Here is an 18,044-nt window from a genome sequence, read left to right as displayed (position 1 = left end):
GTACAATTCATATGCCGTATATCCCGTAGTTACTCAGCTAAATGATTTTAGTGGTACTATAATTGCTCATAACATATTTAAATGAAACTATTGAAATTTCCGCACACCAACACTTACGGACAACAAGGACGAACAACCGGACATCCTGACGAACACGGAACTGCCAATCTACTTCAATAGTTTTATAGATGGAAACGCTGCCTGTGCATGTCCTTCAACGGGGCTTAAATATAAATATAATCATTTACTCCACGAGCTAGAGGTATGTAACTACTTTAATTGGTATAAAAACGATAAGTATGCAGATCATAAGTAAATGTACAGAGATGGCGCGATGACGTCACTATGGCAATCTCAAAAGTGCTCCTCTCCCAATCTCTGTGAGAGAGCAGAGCGCAAGCTTTTTGTGGATCGCGCGGCTGTGAAACGGCCATGCCGAACAGTTGTACGGTGGAACTCGAAGCGATCGGTCGCATGCTCCGTGAAATTCAGCACTCAAGCTTAATCCTTTGTGACCCAAACGGCGTCCTTATAAAAATTAAGAACTTGGTGAAAAAATAAGTGCAATTAGTTATAAAATAATCCCTAAAATAGTGTGCAACAGGTGAATCCTTTGTTAATATTTTTAAATGAAAAATTAATAGGCTCATCGAAAAAAAATGAATTGACAAAGTTAATGAAGCACAAATTTAATTGCATTTCACAACTTCGCGTAAAATTCGGTAATTGAAGTTAGTTGTAATTTAAAGTTAGTTAAAAGCCGGCTTTTAATTAACAACTGGGTGTACAAAATTATTGAACAAAACAAATAAAATGCCTTTTAGCAAGTGATGTGCTTGTTTTATGTTTTTGAGCAGCGGCTATAAAATGTTTATTGTCTTTCTGGCAATGTCTAACATTTTGAAAATCGGACAGCCACACAGAGAAGTGTAAATAAAAAACGATTGAGTAACAAGTTGTTTTATTTTGTATTTCGATATTTTTGCATCAGAGAAAACGCCGGTTCTACGCAGCTGCGCGTTAAAAGCAAAGGCGTGTGCCAAAATACAAACATTCAGCTGCCAAAAATATTTAGCAACTTGTTAGACTCGAAAAATTCCCTGGCAAGTTGGAGCATAAAATTATAAAAAAAAAGTTCTCGCAAAGTGCAATTAACGGAGCAGAAAAAACACAATGCAAATGAGCAACTATAGAAGTCGAAAATAAAGTGAATAAAACAAAATGTTGGTTGTAAAAAAGTAAAGCTATTTAAAACTTACACAAAAACTCTACGAGAGTGAATAAAATTAATATGAAGCCAAGTGCCTAATAAATGCCTATTTATTATTCTTATTTGCAGAATGCAGAATATGAGGATGCCAATATAGAATTATCGCGATCGGAGTGCTAATCAATTACTTAAAAAAAAAAAACTTAGAACAAATCTAAATAAATACAAAACTATTTCATGCAACATTTAAATATGAATCTCGTAATACGCAATCTCGTGCTGGCGTTCATCGCCATTGCATTTTGGAAGACGACACACGCTTATTCCAGTTTTCCAACTGACATAAACAGCAATTACTTCGACGTGCGGAATTCGACCTTGGCCATGACCATGACCACCTCCCATCCACAAACCAATCGTCCTCTCGCTCGCTACGTCCTCCCACCAAACGAGTTGCATGCCGCGGACGAGGACGAGGAGTCCTCTGACTTCGAGCAGTACTCCGAGGATCGGGCGGTCCAGCGGGACAGGTCGTACCTCATCCGGTTGATCCGCAGACGCGTGCCACGTGATCAGGCCCCCCAGCAAGTAATTCTTCAGGGCCGCAGTCTCAGTGGCGTCCACTGGGGGCAGGGCGACGACAATCATCTTAGCTCCGATGCGGCCGTCGATGGGGTGAGTACTGTATCTCTAATCTGGGGACCCACACGAGGGCAAACACTTCGGGTGAACCATAAAAGTTAAGTCCTGCTTACTCACCCCATCCTATTTTCTCATCATGTCAGTATCGAGAAGGTCAAATATTTATTTTTTATTTTAATGATACGTTAAGAAACTTATATGAAGGTAAAAACGATAAGAAAAAGAATGTACGAGTATCTCTTGTTGAAGGATCTAACAAATTAAGGTAATTCGAAATTTATCATCGGTTTACAAACTAAAAGAAAAAAGGAATATAGAATATCTGATATATGTGAAGAAATTTCCAGAAATGAGTCACAGCCGTTTTTTTTTCTGATTTCTTTGGTCGACTCGACTCTCGATGAGTTTGTCAAGTATCTGCAGTAGCTGCAACTGCTTGATGCGCATTAGAATCGGAATGGGTATCAGAGTCGGAACGCAACGAGATGGCTCACCTTGAACCCCACAGCGACGGGTGACTAACCCTGGGACTGGCAATCGCTCCGTTCCAATCTGCGATCTCCCAGCGCTCCACTCACCCATTGCGGATCGAGGATCGCAGAGCCCACCCATGTGGATCGCCAGTTCGCCAGTTCGGCGAGAGGAGTTACACAACGGCGGCAATTATGAAACGTGTTGCGGCAGGTAGGAGCCACCAATTTGGTTAAGAAGCCAATTTGGCGGTGTGCAAACGGTAGCCAGCATTATGCCCACATCCAGATACAGATCCCGATCCAGAAGAGAGATCTCTGCCCAACAATCGCTTTCGGTTTCACTTTCCGGCCTGTAATTGTGCCGATCCGTTTAAAATCGACAAAGGGGCGATCTGCAGAAGAACCTGTCGCTCTGCTGTTTCATTTTTTATTGCATGTTTTTTTTTTTTCGGCTCCATGGTCGACAGCTGGTTGATGACAATGAAACGGGTTGCAAAGGGTCTTGGGATGCCAAAGACATGACTTTCCGTTATGGTGGTCCCTCGTTAATTGGCCTAATTGACTTGACAACTTGCAACGGCTGCCGCCCTTTGGGGGAATCAATCGTGTCTAAATATATGGGATTTACTCTGTTTAGAAACAATTTCACTGATTTACATTGATTACTCGTAATTGAGATCGAACATCAGCAGTAAGAGTCATTCAATACTCATATGAGTTTATGACCAATTAATACAGATTTCTGAGAAAAAGGCGTCAATCGATTTTGTAGAAGAAGGGTTTCGCCAAAAACTCGATTGATATTTGTCGAAATTATGATAAATCGCATACTTGTTGGTCCCAAAAACAATGCTTTTAATAAATCTTGGAATTGATACAGGGGCTGATTAATGTTCGAGAAATGAGAATTTCCAATGAACTTTATATAATTTAGATATCTTACAATGCTTGGTTTATTATATCATTGGCATTCGAAAAATAGTTTTCTTTTTAATTTTTATTTGCGTGAAATTCGCGAGAATCGACAATCGACAATATTGCGAAAGGTTTAAAAATATAGCGTTGGATTTCCCCAAAGCTGGCGACAATCATTTTTAGATTCTGCGATTAATCGCTTATCAGCCCAAGGCCGTCGCTTTTATTCCTCGTCGCAGAGTCTGTGTTGGATTTTCACTCTTATCGCTTGCACATTTGAATGCAACTACACTCATAGAAAAAGCCATTCTCGACGATTTCGATTTGAAAATTGTTGAACTCCAAATCTTGCCAAGATCGAATCAGTATACTCAGATCGAGATCGAACCTTTCTCAGATGGCAAAGAAGGTTTCTTGTCATGAGAATAAATGATGTCACCATTTTTCTGGGTGTGTGTATGAGTGATCCAATCTTATACAAAGGTGCGATAAGGAGATATGGGGAAAATGGGCAATCGGTGCGTGAGGTTGGTTGGGTGGGGGGAAGCTTGTGGCATATGCACTCAGGCGGCATAAATAGCTTATGGACTGTGGTCATGATTGTACCTTGATATCCCTGATATCCCTGCACCCATTTCCGACCGCATCCTTTGACCTCTGAAAAGAGGAATTTAATATCTGCTCGTTGGAACTTTGTACTTGGTACTCCCCCGACCACACCCACTTTCCGTCCGCCTTTTCGACCTGGGAAATCGCTGCACTTGCCTCTGAGCTCGAACTCCCCACATGCCATTTGAGTTCTCCCTGTGTGTTTACCTTTGCCTGTTTGTTTGCCAACACGCATTCCGTGTGCATAACTGCACTGAGATTAAGAACTGCGAACGGGCCCTCTATGTTGGCCAAAATATTCTTTTGGCACCTGGTAAAAATAACCCTGCTCGTATGAAAATGTTAATATAAGCCACGCAAATGGGTCAGCCACAATTCTAGCATTGCAAACAGCTTGAATGCGAATCGATTAGTCATCAAGAACTTAGTTGCTGCTGCTGGAACAAGGTCAATAAAATGTAAATCTGCACTCGTATTTATAGGCAAATGTGCGATTAATATAACTTGATCTGGTCGCTGGCACACGGCTCACAATCGTACAATCGCCATAGTTGAATGACTAGAAAATGCCTTTATCAACACGGGCTTAGAATAAAAGGAGGTTATCTGCGGCAAATAAATAGCTGGCAAAGAATGCCTGAGAATGGAAAGCAGACAAGATAGCACTAAAACTATTTGCTCTTGAACTTACTGTGATAAGAGTTATAATACTCAACTAATTTACAAATAATCAACAGCTATCAATTATAGCAATTAGTTCTTTTGGTTGACATTTGAACGCAATTAATAAATTAATCAATTATAATCAATTCTGAGATTTTTCAGTATATTCGCAGGGTACTTCGAACATAAAATCATTTCACTCTCACTTCGACGGCGCATCAAGAAATAAACCACAACGTTCTCTGCGCCCTATAAAATTCTATAAAATTTCTATCCCCAGCAAATCTGTGTGGACTCCGTCTATTGCCACACAGAGTTGAACGATGAAATCAGTTGCCACGCACCAATACGAATTTTGGGGATAATGTAAATGTCGGCGAGATTTCTGATTTATTAGCAATATTTTCAAAGAGTTGAAAAAAAGAAAAGGAAACTAATGACGGGCAAATCGGCTTATGATATAATAGCAAACAGCTTTCGGGCGGTCTATAAAGTACTCGTATGTCAGTGATCTGAACGTGATTTATGGTCCGCAAGAGATCAAGTATTTCACGCGGAAGCTCTCTGCATATTTATGACAAATGTATAAAGTTTTATGTAATTAATTTCTAGTCTGCGACACAACGCCCGCCTAATGAACGGGGAAAACTAGTCGCCAAAAAGAAAAGAAAACAGCTTGAGAAAAGGTGTAGGGAAACTCGTCGCCAGACCAATAAATTATGTGCAAAGAGTTCACGCATTTCGGCGGCCGGCCATAATTAAGTGGACGCGACTGTACGGCTGGCTGATTGATCGCCGGCGACTTGTTGGCCATTAAACGGGGCATGCGCCAAGAGTCACGCAATTAAGACCCACCAGCGAATATAAATCATGGCCAAGACGAGGCCTTAATACACTCCCCGCGAACATAAATCATATAAATTTCTTTGTTCTAAATTTAATGGCGATTTCTCCCTTCGTTCGCCATATTTTCCGGGAAAGTACATGATCCAGGGAAAGATGAAAGACATTGTAAAGAATTTCTTTATAAATCACATTTTTGGATTATGTATTTTGAAATTCTTATTCTATATATATATCGAATAACTCCATTATTTGTTATAAGTTCAGCGGACATAGTAGTACCCATCTACTCTACACTGATAAATCGCCGATTTCCGTGTTGTCCATCTTTTGTTTGCACACGAGTCTCGCAACAAAGTCAATATTTCCTTTTCGTCAGTCAGTGTATCGCCTTTGATAAATTCAAACAAATTGCAGATTGAAAAGTCAATCTAGAGCAGGCCAGACAAGTCGGGAGATCGGCGGATCGACGGATTGCTGGATTGCTGTATTGGTGTGGCAGCTACGTTTCAATCTCTTGGGCAATCTAGCGGCAATCTATCGGTGCGTGTGGGCGTTGCAATTAGAAGAGGCAGACAGCCCCGACACTCGCAGCCCCTCTCAAAGTCCAATCCCCTCAACTTTTCCCAGACATGTTCTGCGATTCGACGTCTCGACCGGCAATCAGTTTCTCGATCGATTCCCCTGACGATGACGACGACGACGACGACGATGATGATGATGCATCAGTTCACATTTCCGGCATTTGCCGTGCAACTGCAACATGTTGCAGCGAGTTTGTGTTGTGAACGGGCGATTTAATTGGTAGGCGCCTTCTTGACTCGCTAACGCAGCAAGTGACTAGGGATGTAAAAGGACTTATTGAAATAGTTTATTTTGTATGAGTAATCTTTATAGAATTCCTTTCCATCGGTTTTATTGGTTTTGCAATTGAAGTATCTTATTAGTTTAAGCACAAATCATAAAGAATAATTACAAATACAAGTTTCCTGATCCTGATTTCTTTAGATTTAGGCGCGCAGCCCTGAAAGCCGTTCAAACCGCTTCGTTAGGCCTGTTCTGTGGCCAAAACATCACCTCGCTGTCATTGACATTGGATGGATATTATGGCCATTTATGGTCCCAAAGGCGGCGTCTTGCTTTCTGATTTCTACTTTCAGCCTTGATGCTTTCCTTTTGCCTGCTTTCGTTTTCGCAGTCGGCCGAAAGCAAACAAATATAAAATTGTCATAATAAACGAGCCTAGCAGTCGCGGCAGATTTCGCGGCTACGCTCGCTCGTTAAAAATTAAAAAGCATTTTATACAGCCAGTCCTTTGCGCATTTCGTTTTCGCTTCTCTTAAATACTTGGCGCGCTAAGAAATATAAAATTGTATGCGCTTTTAATGCGAGTAGTTTCAATTAAGATGCAAAAAAGAAAAAACGACGAGTAAATACGCAAAGTGTGGCCGATTTTAATTACTCAAGTTAATGGTTGAATTTTGAAGCAGAGCGGTGAGTGCCCGCCTAATTGGCACTTTTGTGAAAAAAAATGAAAAAAAACTAAAGCAAGCGCAGTACAATAAGTAAGAGAAGCACCCATGTCATATTAAGCATACGCCATGTGGTCCATCAGCAATTTCCCCTTTACATATGTGGCTGTGCGTGTCTGGGCCATGTTTGTATTCCTAAAGAGAAAAACTAGAATTTCGAGGCGGACATTTGCACAAACACTGCTCGCTGCGCTTTTTCATACATTTTTCCATTTTCCCTGCTTAGCTTTTAGTCAAATTGCAATTGCTACATTTGCATTTCGCGGCATCGCATTCAACACAAATTAGTAAAACACAAACTGAAAGGCCTCGAAAACTGACTGCCCACGAACTGCGGATGCCCTAGAGATGATAATATAGCAATTCAAAGGAAAAATAAATGGGACATTCCGCTCTTTCTCCTTTCATTTTATGAGTAGTCACATGAATGAATTGTATTCATGCTTTTCAATGAAAGATTTGCAGTGTAATCATTCAATGAACTCGAGCCACTGAACTCGGAAATACTACATTGAAAAATAAATCTATATGTTTTTGCAAGTATATGAATTCAAGAGATCTGTGGGGCGATCTCATCTAATTTACACCCAAAAATCATGTTTGTCTGTTATAACTGAAATCAGATATATCTGAATATAATTTATTGATTCATTGTTCATTGACTTGGTGTTCTACTGCGAAATTCGTTTTAGCCTTCTGGGTGAAAATTCTAATTTAGCTAAAGCGAATCATTGTGAATATACTTGCCCATTTATAGTTGTGCGTTTCAATGGGGAATCGTTGAACCGAAAGATAACGAGTGGAGTATGGCCATGCACATTTAGTTGGCCCTGTTTGTTGTACTCTCTTTGGCGAGAACAAATATTGGATTGTACTATAGCTATACGATGCACTCCGGCCCAACCGTCCTGCCCTTTTTGGCCCATTATGCACCCCCTACCCCACACCCACCGCCACTGGTTTGTTGTTGTTTATTTGCACAGTTGTTGGCGAATTTGTTGGCCAGACTTTTTGTGCCGCCACTGCCACTGTGGATGATGATTGTCCTGTTTCTTTTTCATCTTTAGCTCATTCACGCATTTTACAATCCGCACAGTGGGCGGGGTAAGGGGTATTTAATCTTGACCAGGGACAACACCTTTAAGCCCTGGAGTTCGCTGTCAGAGGCTTATTTCTGGAACTGCAAAGGAAATACACTAGTATAAATAGTTTTAATAGTGATTTAAAGTAAATGCTTTTTCCATATATTTTACAAGCTAATTTTATTAATATGATACAAACCATCTTGAATTTAAAAATATTTTTTTATTTTCGTTTTCAATTGTAGATTTTATTTTAGAGTGTAAGGGACGGGGGATCATAAAACAGGGTACTGGGTGCGCTATTTGCATTTGGCTCATAACTCTTTTGATTGCAAATAAACCCACGACAGGCTCTTTATTATTGTTGTCGCTGCCGTTGTTGTTACCTTCTGGCTCGTAAAATACCAAACACAAGTCACACCCACGCCAGGAATCCCAATTGAGGCTAAACAAAAAAGGTGCGGAAAAAAACAAGAGTGAAAAATAATAAAGAAACTGCTCCTCCGGCCAAAGCATCCTTCAAACGCTCAAAACAGAACAAGGGGCAAATGCAAATGAAGTTTGGTCTCTTTACTTTTTTTTTATTATTATTATTTTCTATAGAAGCCGAAGCGAGCCTAACGAAAAAAAAAACCACTGTTTTCGAATACTGTCAACCAAGCAGACACTTAATAGCTTTTTTTGTTCAGTCGTGTGTCCCTGCCTCAACTTGGTTTTTACACTGAGAGAAAAAGGGACTAACTACTATTCCATTTTCGATGCATAGTTAGGTGATTCTTGAGGCGATCTAGCTTGTAATGAAACTATAGTCTCATTGAATATTTGAATAAACATGTAATGTAATAAATGTTCTTATATTTGAAATGTTTTTCTCACCGTGTAGTGCAGCTCCGGTTCCTGCTCCTGGGATTGGCACTCCAGATTGATGGTAATTCGAGGGGAACTGAGGCGACTGAGGAGTTTCCAGAATAGGTCGGGGGAGTCGCCAACTGCCAGCCTGGATGAAATGGTCGTGTCATGGTTGAGCATGCGTAATGAAGCTTAAGTAGAACTGGTTATAAGAAAGGAGAGCTGAGGAATTGGCTACATTGTATAAAAAAAAAGAAATGGGATTGGATAGGAAATGGGATGGAGAGATTCCAGATACGATTCGAGTGACTTTGATGCGCATGGGCAAAACGATCATTGCACTCATTGAAATTGAGCGTCATTAAAGCCTATCGAATAAAAAGTAAATAAGTAAATAATTTAAGCTCAGCTAGAAACATGCCATTTTGAGTAGTCTAAATCAAATTGTCGAGGCAAAGAATTAACTTCATATTACAGGGCACATATATGGATTAATAGGGAGCCTGATCCTGCCAGGACCAAATGTCCTTGCAGGTCCTTGCATGGCATTCATTAAGCCCCCGGAAAAGTATAGCTTATGCATCCAAGCCATTAGCTGCCATGACTCGGCACAACCCTCAATTTCGGTTAGCAAGCGATCTGCTCAGTTTTGCAGCCATGAACATGGAACCTTCCACCCATTTCGCTGGCCATTTCACTTAACGCTTTGGTGACTCTGCTGGGAATGCGAATGGAGTTGTATGCTGGCTGCTTTATCCTTTCTGCTCCTGCCGGTGTCATTTTTCTTACATGCACACTTCATTTATTACACCCAGAAGGCAGCCACACCCGCTTTTCCGATTTTCCCGTCGCATTATGTATCACTTATATGCATGTCGTTAGTTTTCATGACATTCGGGACGCCTTTTTGGGGCTGGGAAAAACGTGGGAAAAGCAAGTGCATCCCTTTGTTGAAAATCGATACGTGCGAGTGTGTGGCAATGCAAATTGTAAAAGTTTTCCCCACATCCGCTGCTGTTGCTCTTTGAGCTGTAAGTGATAGCTTTTCAGGTGCTCTCAGGTGTGGCACGCAGTTTTCACTTTGCACCTGCACTTGCAACCCTCTCCCCCTCCCCTCTTTTCCCTTGGCTCTCTGTGAGTTGTGTTAAAAATCAGTTAAATAAATCAAAATTGCTGCGTGAGCACCAGTAGCCGGCATAAATCAAAAGGCAATTTAATTTGCACACGCCCTTTGTGGAAAAGTATGGAGAAATTTATCAGAACATTCCGGCTTTATGTTGAATTAATTTAAAAAAATATTTTTAAAAGTGTAGTGTGTTGTTTTTAATAAGTATTTGTATCTTATTTTTGTTAATCTTCGCTTCTCGATTTAAGTTGTCTTTAAAAATATTTCCCCCAAGTAAATATTTGTCCAAAAAATCTCCAGAATAAATGAATGCTCCACATGTTGTTTCATATGATACTTGATTGGGTAAATATGGGAAAAACATTTCTGTATGCTGCCTGTCACATGACACAATCCAATTTATTAGCTGGTCCATATTATGGTATTTGCCGCCACGTTTTTACTCCTAGAAAAAATGGCACAAATGTTTTAATACTTTATGGGTGAAAAAATGCATGTGTAAGAGCGGAGCTACTGCACATTGTGCAATAATAATGAAAGCAGCAAAATTTCGCTCTCTCAATGGGAAATATAGTTACGTGGCCGCAGGGCAGCCAAAAAAATAAATAAAAAACCAACCGACTATAACCATAAATAAGGTGTTGGTTCGCACATGTTATGCGAACATTATGACCTATCTCTTTGCAATATTATAGTATTCTAAATATTCCATTTATTTCTTTTCATCAAAACAGAGCGATGACTATCTATCGGATCAGCCGGGCGAGTTGACAGTGTTGAAAGAGCGAATCGCAGTACAGAACTCCGTTGAAAAGTTGAGGACTATCAAATACAACAGTGAGTATGAGTATGAGTATGAGTATGCTACCCTTTAGCCCTTTTTAAGATTGCCTCGTTCGGGGTTCATTGGGGCCATTAATAGTGAACACCAATCCCCTCCTCGCCCGCCGGCAACTGTGCTGCAAATAGATGTCCGAGGCGCCCGCCCATGATCATCACGTTCTGGCCATAAAAAAATGTGCTAAGCAAATGTGCTAAACGAACTCTATGCGATTCTCTGGGCGAAAGGGCCAAGCAAGCGAACAAAACGCCATGAAATGCCCTTTGATGTGGCAAAAGGAAGTCTAGGCAAACAGTCGTGTTCGCAATAATAGGAGCATGCTTTAAATAGTACTTGCAATTTCTTAAGCCGCTTAACCTTACAAATATTTCCATCCAATTAAATATTTAGCATATTTTCTAAAGTAGCATGTAACTTCTTATGCCAACCTTCTTAACTATTTGGCACTCCGCAACTGTGGCTAGATCTGCAGGCAATCCCAGTTGTTTTTCCTGTTATTTATGACAATGGAAATGAAAATGACTGTTTTATCCTTTGGCACGTGACTCTCCACATGAATGATGGCAAAGAAGGGCGCAAATGTCAACAGAAGGACGAGTGAAAATTCAGGCACGAGCTTAACTCACGCACTTTGCTTTCTAACCGTAGGAAAGTGAGTGAAAACTGCGCCTTAAGGAGTTGAAAAATCACCCAAAAGATGCGTTTTTCCCATTTTTAGTTACTTGGGTGATGATGCATCTGCACTTTCGTTGCAATTAAAAGGAGAGTTTTCTTCTGGTAAACAAACATAAAACCCCATATCTATTAATTTAAGTTGTTAGTTTGTTGTTTTTCATTTTTTAAGGAGGAGGGAATTTGAGACCTCCACAGATCTAGCCAATTACTTCATTACAAGACACAAGGCTTAACAAAATCCACACGGACACTCAGAGAAATATTTATTACTTTAAGTTAGTTGATCATTTATTAGGACTCTACCTTTTTCTAAGAGTTTTATGAAAATCTTTCAGCTAAATGAAGCAATAATTATTTAGATTAGTTCCAATTCTTTGCTAGTTTTTTCCCAGTGTATTGGCAATTACGAGACAACCACAAGCTAACCCAGACCCCTGACAATGAAATGTGAGCTCGGCCTGCCTCAATATTTTTGTATCTCCACCCCCTTTCCGCATTTTCACCGCCTTTTGCATTTGAGTGGAAAATTGTTGTCGCTTAATGGGCGCGAAAAGTGTTGTTGGGAAAACCGTTAGGAGCGTGTGGACAGAGTCGGCGCAAAAGTCGCGGAAAGTGTGTCACTCGGCCTGGGAAATTGTCAATGGAAATAATGCCTGTGGATGTCACTGTAAATGCCTAATGATGCAATTTTCTTATCACATGCGATATGTGCAGCATGTTGATTTTTCGTTTCAATTGAGTTGCACCTACAAATATTTACTCAAGTATGCTTCCATATGGGAAACTCACACTAACTCCGCGGATTGCATTTACAAGGAATAACATTGATTAAACAAATATTAACGTTGGATATCGACAACGCTTTAAAAGCAATTCTTAAAATCATTTACCTATATACGGTTTTATACATTCCCTGCAATACTCGATTCTAAAGCTCATTAAACGCTTCTACATGTTTGTGCTAATTTAATAAACTTAATATAATTAAATGATAGGAATTTCTCTTGTGATTTCCTTTGGTAATATGGTGTATAACATTCTGCAGCAATTTTGATTGCTTCATTGGCCTAGCACAACTTTGTGAACTGTGGTATTTTGGGGATCTTCCCCCAATCCTCATCGCCTTTGGTTGTTGTCCTGAGATTGGCCCACATTTTCATGGGCAGTGCCATCAAGTTCAAAGACAGCAAAGCAGACTTTCAAGAACATTGCAACATTGCCCCCCTTGTGGACCACACACCCCCCATTTTCCAGGCCACCGCGCCACTGAAAGCCCTGTGTTTTCAGTACTCCTGGCTTGTTGAGCCAGAGCCCCTTGAATTATTCATGTGGCTGTTGTGGCTGAAGCAGCTGGAGCAAACTCTGAGGCTGGCCAACACCTCCTACTTCGTCCTTCCGGTCGCCACTGCAACCTGGGACTACACACAAATGCACTGAGCCAAAATTTGATTTGAAGCTATATGTACATGGAATTCCATCATAGTTCCCAAAATCCCGCATAAGCAGCCCCAAAGTAGCATTATTCGATTATTATTATACTTGGAACAAATCTTACTCTGTATAGATGGGACCTAGTATTTTGTGACAGTGCAACAATAATACACACCCATTCCCTGCCAGCGCGCTCGTTATGTTGATGATTCAATCATGGAGCATTTATGAAAATTACATGTGGAGCCAACCGTTGATTCTCCCTAGGAGATTCGCCAGCAAAGTTGTTCTCCCACTAGGTGAATGAATGGGGACTGGGACTAGGATCGGGGATTAGCTCGGCTAACTGAACATTGGGTGGTCTTTGAGCAGACTGCTCCCTCCGATGGCCGCCAATCCGCCTGCTGCCTGGCACTTTATGACCGCCAGACGGACGAGAAAAAGTTAATTCCGCATGCAAAGATCGCTTCTGGATGTTTTTCTTTTTATTTTTTTATGGTCGCGACAAAAGACGATAAATAAGGCTGGCCTGCAACGGTAAACTTAAGCCAGCCAAAATGGCCTTAAAGGGGCAATCTCCAGCAGCCGATCAATAAAAGAAATTGCATCTCGCTAATGATCTTAAGCATCTGGCATCGCAAAAAGCCAGTGGGCGATCGAAAACGCTACCGAATCGCACGCGAATCGCGCGCGAAAGGCATTGAAAACGCACGACAAGAGAATTTCTGGCAGTTTACTGAACTCACCGATTTTTTAGTGGGCTATTAAGTAACAAACCCGTCGACTGGTTATTCCAATGACACACATATGCATATATATATGTGTGTTTATGTCAATAGGTTGCATATAAAAATTAAACATTTCAGGGGATTATATTCAAAGCAGCAGGATGCATTTTAGTGCCTTTAGCTGTGACTTGCATGTTTGCAGTGATCATAAAAAATGTTTCAAAGCTGAGTTATAGCAGCCGAATGGAATGCTATTGGAAAAATGCAATATATGCAATATATGCATATTGGGTAATTAAGCATTAAACATAGCACTTACATTTAACTTCCGTATGTAAACTAACTGCAGTAGTTCAATGATATTTAATTCTTTTACTATTTCTAATTATAAATTTCTATATTTATATATAGATAGATATTTTGTTGCAAAAAGTATATGTATGCAGACTTTCTTATCAGAGGTTTTGAAGTTTGAATAAGCTTTATAAGCTTTATATGTATATATTTTCAGATAATCGTACCAGGGAGCTCAAAAAAAAGGTCGAGGCGCACCGACTGCTGATGGCAAAGGAGGGTACCTGCCGGGTTCCAAGGCCGGAGGTGGTCCACATCACGAGAGAAACGAACACGTTCTACTCGCCCCGTGCCACGATTCTGCACAGATGCAGCGACAAGGTCGGATGCTGCAATGCCGGTTGGACCTGCCAGATGAAGAGGAACGAAACGGTGGATCGGGTGTTCGACAAGGTGGATGGCCGTTCCAACGAGCCCATCGTTATCTCAATGGAGAACCACACGGAATGCGGATGTGTGAAGGTGGAAACGCGCCGGAAACGAAGTCCCATTTGCCTGTGCCCCAAGCACTTCAAGGACTTTAGCTGGGCGGGATCGCGTGCGCAGTGGGAGAATGAGGAGCACCTGGAGCTGCGTCTGTGGGAGCGGAGGGAGCAGCGCTGCCGATGCGACTGCCACCTCAGCGACGACACGTGCAAGAGGCTGAAAAACGGCGATGAGGGATTCTCGGTGATGGAGCGACGGTGAGTTCAAGTTATAAGCACTTCTAAACCATTTGTTGCCAGTATTATCTTTACGTAATGCTCTAAGTGCAATTTACTTTTGTTAAAACACTCATTTTGATCGTTTCAGCCGCATTCAAAGTGGAGAAGTCAGTCCGCCGTTTTGCAACTACGGGGCATATGATGTGAAGAACGGTCGATGTCCGCGTCCGGGTCTTCCAAATCGGAATCCCAATCTGCAACAGCATTTGCAGTCGAGGCGTCAGAATGGCAAAAGCTAAACCAAATTCCCATTGAAAGAATGAAAAGCCTGAACTTATATCTACATTTTATAAAGTTCATGGCATTGAAGAAAAACTGCGTTTAAAGATACGCAATGGCCATAGAACAAAGAAATCCAGAAATCCGAACTGATCGTTCGGATAAGCGGGCAAACTAAAGGCATACTATGTTTGGTTGTTAGTATTATGAGTTATAATATTATAATATTAAAGACCGATTCAAATTCATATTTGGACCAAGTGATTACTTTACAGAAAATAAACTTAAAATGTACTCTTAATTAAGCTGAGTTTAAGATGCCAGTGAAACTAGATAAAATCAGACATTGGGAACTGAAAGTATTAGTACTTTCGGACATTTTTTTGAAAAAGTCTACAGTGTTTTATTTATTAAAATCATAAGAATCTGTCGAACTCAAAATCACTGTAGCGCTTTCATAGAAAATGTCTTAAGTAACTGCCATTTTCGGTCCTCTTTAAAAATAAATTAAATAGATTCCCAAGTTCCAATCAGAAGTATTGACAAACAACATTCGAGTGTACTTAAGTTATTGTCGATTAAGTTGACCTCCTAGCTACTTATTTAATATATTTTTGTATCCAATAAAAAATACGTCTAGTCACAGCAAGCGATTCACTTTTCTGAGTATGGCAATCGTTAGGATTAAGAGTCCATAAACTATGAAATAAACATCGATGGAGTGATATTCGATTATATTAAGTTGCCTGGCGGGATTGTACAAGTTTTTAGCTCCTTTATGCCGAACGATGTACTCGATCCAATAAGTCACCAAGTCGCTGGGACTCACTGGACGATCGCGATACAATTGAGAAGCCTTCAATATAGTTTCACCATAACTCGAATCGCTAAGCATTCTAGTAATGGCCTTCGCTAGTGTCCAATCCGTCAGATTGTTGGTGGATAAGGTCAATCCCCAGTTCTTGGACTGCATTCTCTGAAGATTAGCTCGTTGATCGCCAATTAAAGGTAGTCCCAGCATGGGCACTCCGTAAAAAAGAGCTTCTGAGACACTTCCTTTGCCTCCATGAGTGATGAACAATCGAACCTTGCCACTTTGCAACATCTGCGATTGGGGCCACCACTTGGCGACTTTCAGGTGGGGATAATCCAAGCTGATGGCACTACCATTTGGACCATCGTAGGTCCAGTAAACGTCATAGTCCGGAAACCGAGCAAAAGCCTTTGTGAAAGTCCGCACCAGTTCTTCAGTGGATTTCCGCCAAGTGAAGCGAGTGCCCAAACTGAAGATGATGAGAGACCGATTGCCAGCTGATATTTCCAGAGGATTCGTATCCAGCTGTTGCTCTAGGACTATACCTCCTATATCCACCATACTGGGAATAAGTGGAGCTATGGGACCCTCGCTGATCATGTGATGATTACTTAAAGCCAGAACCACCGACCGGCGCATGGTTTCAAAACTGGGATATCGCGGTTCGGGAAAGTGCAGACTAAAAAGAAATTCTCAATTGATCGCTAAACAATTGTGTGTAGATACATACCGGTAGATCCTTGCCAGCACTCTCCTCGCCAAAACCTCCATGAACTTCTCCCACATTCCAAAGATCCAGGCCGAGATTCCACTTCGCTGTTGGCCATCATACGGCTGTGGGACATACCAACGCTCCTCGGGATTACTCATAAGGCTGTTGACAAATCCAGTTGGCTGTTGGGTGGAAACTATGGCCACTGGACAGTTGAAATGCGCAGCCACTCCCAGCAGATGATCGTTGAAATGATAGCCCAATAGGAGGAGATCATAGGGAGTATTGGGTTGATTTCTGAGAAACATCTTCCACTCCGGCAGATCAAGCAGATCTCCAGAATGCTCCAAACGCCTAAACATCCGTTCAAGGCGCAGAATAAGGTGCGAGGAGGATACTTCCTCTTTTGGCTGCTGCCAGGGAATGTAAATGTGTGACACATTTCCCCGAATCTCCTGCTCCTCCAGCGGCAATGTGGTGACCAGGGTTAAGTGGTGACCCCTCTGCAATAGAGCGCGACATACCGCCAAATGGACCATTAACTGCGACCGGTGCACATTGACAAAGAGACCCAAAATGTGATGGGATTCCACAGGGGCGGGGCTATCGGCCAGCAGGAAAATGCCTGTGTAGCCCATCCACAGAAGTGACCAACTGATCGGCGAACGCTTCATGACTGAGGCGCCCGACTCAAATTTACATTAACAGCTAATTAGCAGAGTCTTACGGACACACCATAAATCAATCAAAATGATAACAACCGATTTGGTTACCCAACGACATCAAGTCGAAAACTGTGGCGTCACGGCGCTGACCCATCGGAGTCATTAACAAATTTAACAAAATCAAAGAGCACAGTTATCAAAAGTAAGGAACACCTTTATTTGATAATATTTTATTTATGTTTTACATATTTATTTAAGTGCCTAAGTCAAGTCATTTCAAGCCGTTCGCCTTTATGTTTCACCTAGTTCATTCTTACATATATCAAATGTGTCGCACATTTTTACACTTACATTTTTTGAAAATTTTGATCGAAAATTATAAACATTTGTTCGTTTTTCGTTTTTTGAAAATCATCCAAATAGTGATAGTGGTAGTTAGATATGTTTATTAGCTGTGACACCTTTTTTGGCCAAGTTATGAAGAAAACCCCGGTTGCAATTATACCATTTTTGGCAAAATTTATTTTTGTTCCATTTTCGTTACAAAACTAACGATTTTTTTTCAATAGCAATAAGAATAGTTGTCGAAAACTGGAATGTCATACCTCGTTGTATTCGTAACTAAATTCCCTATCCATATGTTTTGAAACCTGGAAGATCCAAGAGATTTCAATTTTTTGCAAATTTTAATGATGGTACCCCTTATCGAAAATGCGAAAATTTGTTAAAAATTTTTTTTTGGAAAATCATAAAAATAGTGATAGGGATAGTTAGATATGTTCATTAGCAGTACAAAGCAGTCTTTATTTTAGCTGTGACACCTTTTTTGGCCAAGTTATGAAGAAAACCCCGATTGGAAATATACGACTTTTAACAAAATTTTTTTTTGTTCCATTTTCGTTAAAAAAATAACGATTTTTTTGCAATAGCAATATGAATAGTTGTCCAAAACTGGAA

General features: G+C 40.8%; 2 protein-coding genes across 2 annotated transcripts; one reads left to right on the top strand and one right to left on the bottom strand.

Annotated features, from left to right (window-relative positions):
• Positions 1-455: 455 nt before the first annotated feature.
• On the top strand, positions 456-15,541 carry LOC117148595. The gene is made up of 5 exons (XM_033316076.1): positions 456-604; positions 1,340-1,885; positions 10,679-10,781; positions 14,131-14,656; positions 14,766-15,541. The coding sequence occupies exons 2-5, from the start codon at positions 1,448-1,450 to the stop codon at positions 14,914-14,916; spliced, it is 1,218 nt and encodes a 405-aa protein (XP_033171967.1). The 5' UTR covers positions 456-604; positions 1,340-1,447; the 3' UTR covers positions 14,917-15,541.
• LOC117148587 (UDP-glucuronosyltransferase) lies at positions 15,526-17,096 on the bottom strand. The gene is made up of 2 exons (XM_033316064.1): positions 16,441-17,096; positions 15,526-16,389 (listed from the first exon to the last, which is right to left on the bottom strand). The coding sequence occupies exons 1-2, from the start codon at positions 17,094-17,096 to the stop codon at positions 15,537-15,539; spliced, it is 1,509 nt and encodes a 502-aa protein (XP_033171955.1). The 3' UTR covers positions 15,526-15,536.
• Between the last annotated feature and the right edge of the window lie 948 nt (positions 17,097-18,044).

The sequence above is a fragment of the Drosophila mauritiana genome, chromosome 2L (assembly GCF_004382145.1).
Source record: "Drosophila mauritiana strain mau12 chromosome 2L, ASM438214v1, whole genome shotgun sequence".
In the NCBI taxonomy this organism is placed as follows: domain Eukaryota; kingdom Metazoa; phylum Arthropoda; class Insecta; order Diptera; family Drosophilidae; genus Drosophila; species Drosophila mauritiana.
The sequence above is the reverse complement of the archived record's forward strand: the minus strand, read 5'-3'. Positions and strand labels throughout refer to the sequence as shown.